Source organism: Hippopotamus amphibius, chromosome 1, assembly GCF_030028045.1.
Source record: "Hippopotamus amphibius kiboko isolate mHipAmp2 chromosome 1, mHipAmp2.hap2, whole genome shotgun sequence".
NCBI classification, from domain to species: Eukaryota; Metazoa; Chordata; class Mammalia; order Artiodactyla; family Hippopotamidae; genus Hippopotamus; species Hippopotamus amphibius.
Genome location: NC_080186.1, coordinates 56,460,637 through 56,464,686, shown reverse-complemented (window position 1 = coordinate 56,464,686; position 4,050 = coordinate 56,460,637). Strand labels below are relative to the sequence as shown.

Below are 4,050 nucleotides of genomic sequence, written 5' to 3'. Positions count from 1 at the left end.
ATACACTCAAAGAGTTGATAGAACTAAGAATACTACACCAACAAAACTGCTATTCAAAAATGAAAGAGCAATAAAGACTTTCTCAGACAAACAAAAGCTGAGGGAGTTCATCACCAGTAGACCCACCCTACAAGAAACACTAAAGGGAGTTTTTCAAGCTGAATTGAAGACACTAAACAGCAACAGGAAAGTATATCAAAGTGTAAAACTCGCGGCTCAATGTAAATATATAGACAAATACAGAATATTGTAACACTGTGAGAATGGTATATAAATCACTGTTAACTTTGGTATAAGAATTAAAAGACAAGTTTTATGAATAAAAACTACAAAACGTTATTAGTGGATTTACAATATAAAAAATATAAAGGGTGACATCAAACATAAAGTGTGGAGGGAGTTTTTGTATGCGATTGATGTTAAGTTATTGTCAGCTTAAAAAGAGACTTACAATTATAAGATATTATGTCTTATGTGAGCCTCATGGTAACCACAAAGCAAATGCCAGCAGAGGATACAAAACGAAGAAGAGGGAAGGAGGAGGTCAGTCGGGACGCTGAGGTGGCCAGCATCTGGCTCTTCGGTGCTCGGGGGCTTCGCTCATTCCTTGCCACATCTTTCCCTGGAAGGGGAGGGGGCTTCGACCCGGAGCAGGAGCCACCGCGGCCATAGTCCCGGGCTTGAAGCCGCTAAGACTTCTCTCAAACTTGTGTGCTGAGGAGACTCAGATGTTGGCCTCAGCTCTCAGGCTCAACTCAGCAGATCAGCCCATGAAAACTTCTGTATCGAGACAAAGGAAAGGATCTGTCAGGAAGCAACATCTGTTATCCCAGGCGTGGCAGTAAGGAAGAGGACAGGTAACGGAAATCCTGCAATCTGAAAAGCAGACTGAAAGGTGACAAAGAAGCTGAAGATGGGTGGTGGAGAGAGGTATAACATTCCAGCCCCTCAATCTAGAAGCGTTAGTAAGAACCAACCGCAGCTCGGTAGACAGGAGACCAAGGATCAGAATTCCCAGATGAAGACTGTTCATAAGAAAAAGGAAAGAGGAGATACTTATAATTCATCAGCAGCTGCATGGCATGCCATGCAGAATGGGGGGAAGAACAAAAGTTTTCTAAATAATCAAAACTGGAACTCTAGCTTCTCAAGTCCCACCTTACTTTTTAAGTCTCAAACGGATCAGAACTATGCTGGAGCCAAGTTTAGTGAGCCGCCATCACCAAGTGTTCTTCCTAAACCACCAAGCCACTGGGTTCCTGCTTCCTTTAATCCTTCTGATAAAGAAATAATGGCATTTCAACTTAAAACCTTACTTAAAGTACAGGTGTAAAATGAGATAAACTACTAATGTTTAAATTTAGTCATAGTTAAGGATAATTGGCAATTGTTTCAGACCAAATTGACTAGGGAATTAATCTGTAAAACTGCTAATTAACCTAGAAAATATAATTAGACTTCATGTTGTTTTATGTTATGTGCACTGTGATGGTAGAATCAGCGCAAGTTAACTAAATTATTGATAATTGTACTTGATATTGATACAAAGTGTTCTCAATTGAGTAACCATTCAAGTGAAACCTTTCAAGTTTAGATTTGGGGAATGGTAAAGGAATCAACTTTTTCTGTTGCCTGTTAGGGGAAAATAAGAACTTAAGATTGTCATTCATGGATCAGCAGGTTGACTTGTTGAGATCTGGTAAATGTTATTATAAGCATCCAGCTAAGACATACAGGGTTGAAAACTGGTTGAATATTTGAAAGTGTAGTGTCCTAGTAAAGTAATATGCCAACAACCTGATGCACTGCCAAAAGGAAATGTGAATTTTTAGAGAATAGTTGTCTTTTAGTGAACTGTATGGTGGTGAACATGGAAAGGGCACTACGGGCTATTTAGAATGAAACCGTATACCCCATTGGCCCTGTTACGTGCAGTGGATAGGTGTCTACCAACAAGTGCACCAAAACCATTTTTTATAGAAACAGTATTTGGTGTTCACCAAGTAGCTTTCAAAATACATTCTTGTATTATGGCACTGCATAAGCTATTCTGACCGTGATCTGGCTTCAAATCATCCCTGCAAAGCTCGTTTAAAGTGGGGAGCTGTATAATGTGAAAGTTCTATGTACCTAGGAAAGAGCCATGGAAATATATGTAATAAACTTGTAGCATATGTAAAGTTTTGTTGGCATTTATCCTACAAAAATAGAGTATTTTAGTATGAATTTGCTGAATGTAAGACATGGACTCTTTTTTTTATACTATGGCCTGATTTTAAAGGTCCAAGAAAACCTTGTTTTTAAAGTTTGCCCTTGTGCTAAAGTGCCAGTGTTTGTATGTTAGAATTGATCTTGCTGTAAACTGTATTTCAAAGTAAATCCTAGTGTAAGAAGTTTTATATAACTGAAAAGGTTTTAAGCTGCTAAAACACTTTCCTATTTTTGAGAGATGTGAAATGCAGTATGGGATTATTTTTTCTTTCTTAAATGCAAAAATTAACTATTAAGGGGTCCCTCCAACCTTAGTTTCATTTTGGCTTTCAAGAATTCATGTAACCTAAGAGTACAGTGTACGATGGCAGTGTATTTTATTTTTTTTGTCAACAGGTGCAACCCAAGGAACCACTTATTGCAAAAGATGTAATTTCTTGCATAATACAACGATAACATGTTTTGCTTACCTTAAAGATAAGTGCTAATTATAGCAGCCAACCCAGTAGTAAATTAAAAGAAAATGTGTGTAGGGGGGAGGTCTATTTAAAATTTGATTGTAGGTGCCCTATTTTCTAATTTGGCAGCTTTTTTGATACCTTTAAGCAGAATGGCTAAGTTGTATTTCTCCAAATAAATGCAGATGAGATAATATTGCCCAAGTCAAATAATGATATCCTAAAGACAAGTTTACAAAGTACTTAATGTACATATATGAATTTGAAGCATGAAATTAAAAAATAAAATTGTTTCCCCCTCCCCCCAAAAAAAAGAAGAAGAAGAGAAAACAGGGAGTTCCCTGGTGGCCTAGTGGTTAGTTAGGATTCCAAGCTTTCACTGACATGGCCCAGGTTCAGTCCCTTGCTGGGAAACTGAGATCCCACAAGCCACGTGGCGTGGCCAAAAAAAAGAGAGGGAGAGAGACAGAAAAAGAAAACAATCAAAGAATATTGAAACCATTCACAAGCCTCTGTGTTCTTGTCTTTTGAAGTAAACGGCTGACTCAAGAGTTGATGATTGGGAAATGTGAAGATGTAGAAACAAAGAATAGCTGTTGGGCTGGGGAACTGATAAAAATTTAGCCTATAAATCTGCCACATAGTAGGATCACTGAACTCACAGTTCCCTGAAAGGTATAAAGGCCTCACACACATTCCTAAGTTGTTTTTACAAGAATCAGATCCCCACCAGATGCAAACTGCCGAGCATAAGAACATAGACCCTAGACTGGTTGAAACTAGAAGGTTGATGATGCTTGAAACTTCACCTTGTTGCCAACTAATCCGAGAATGGTCCACAAGTGGATCACATCCTGCTCCTTGAGCATGACAAAACTCCTCACTACCCCCTCCAGGGTGGGTCACACAGTCTTGAGGGCATTAGCCTGCTGGGCCTCCTCTGTCTGGCAAAGCAATAAAAGCTACTCTTTTCTAATTCACCCAAAACTCTATCTCCACATTTCTATACAGCAACCAGTGAACAGAGGCCGAGTTTCAGCAACAATATCACAACAACAAAAAATCAACAAAAAGTCAACAAAACACAAAGGAGGACAGTAAGAGAGGAAAAGAGGAACAAAATAACTACAAAGCAGATCAAGCCAACAATAACAATGTCCAAAGACTGATGAATAGATTAAGAAAATGTGATATATTCATACAACAAAATATTACTCAGCCTTAAAAAGGAAGGAAATCCTACTATTTGTGACATGAATGAACTTGGAAGACATTATGTAAGTGAAGTAAGCCAGTCATGGGAGGACAAATACTACATGATTCCACTTATATGAAGTACCTAAAATAGTCAAACTCATAGAAGCTGTGAATCAAGTGGTGG

General features: G+C 38.3%; 1 protein-coding gene across 1 annotated transcript; it reads left to right on the top strand.

The window, feature by feature from the left end:
• Window positions 1–541: 541 nt before the first annotated feature.
• LOC130839486 (proline-rich nuclear receptor coactivator 2-like) lies at window positions 542–2,968 on the top strand. The gene has a single exon (XM_057713697.1). The coding sequence runs from the start codon at window positions 914–916 to the stop codon at window positions 1,331–1,333; it is 420 nt and encodes a 139-aa protein (XP_057569680.1). The 5' UTR covers window positions 542–913; the 3' UTR covers window positions 1,334–2,968.
• Window positions 2,969–4,050: the final 1,082 nt, after the last annotated feature.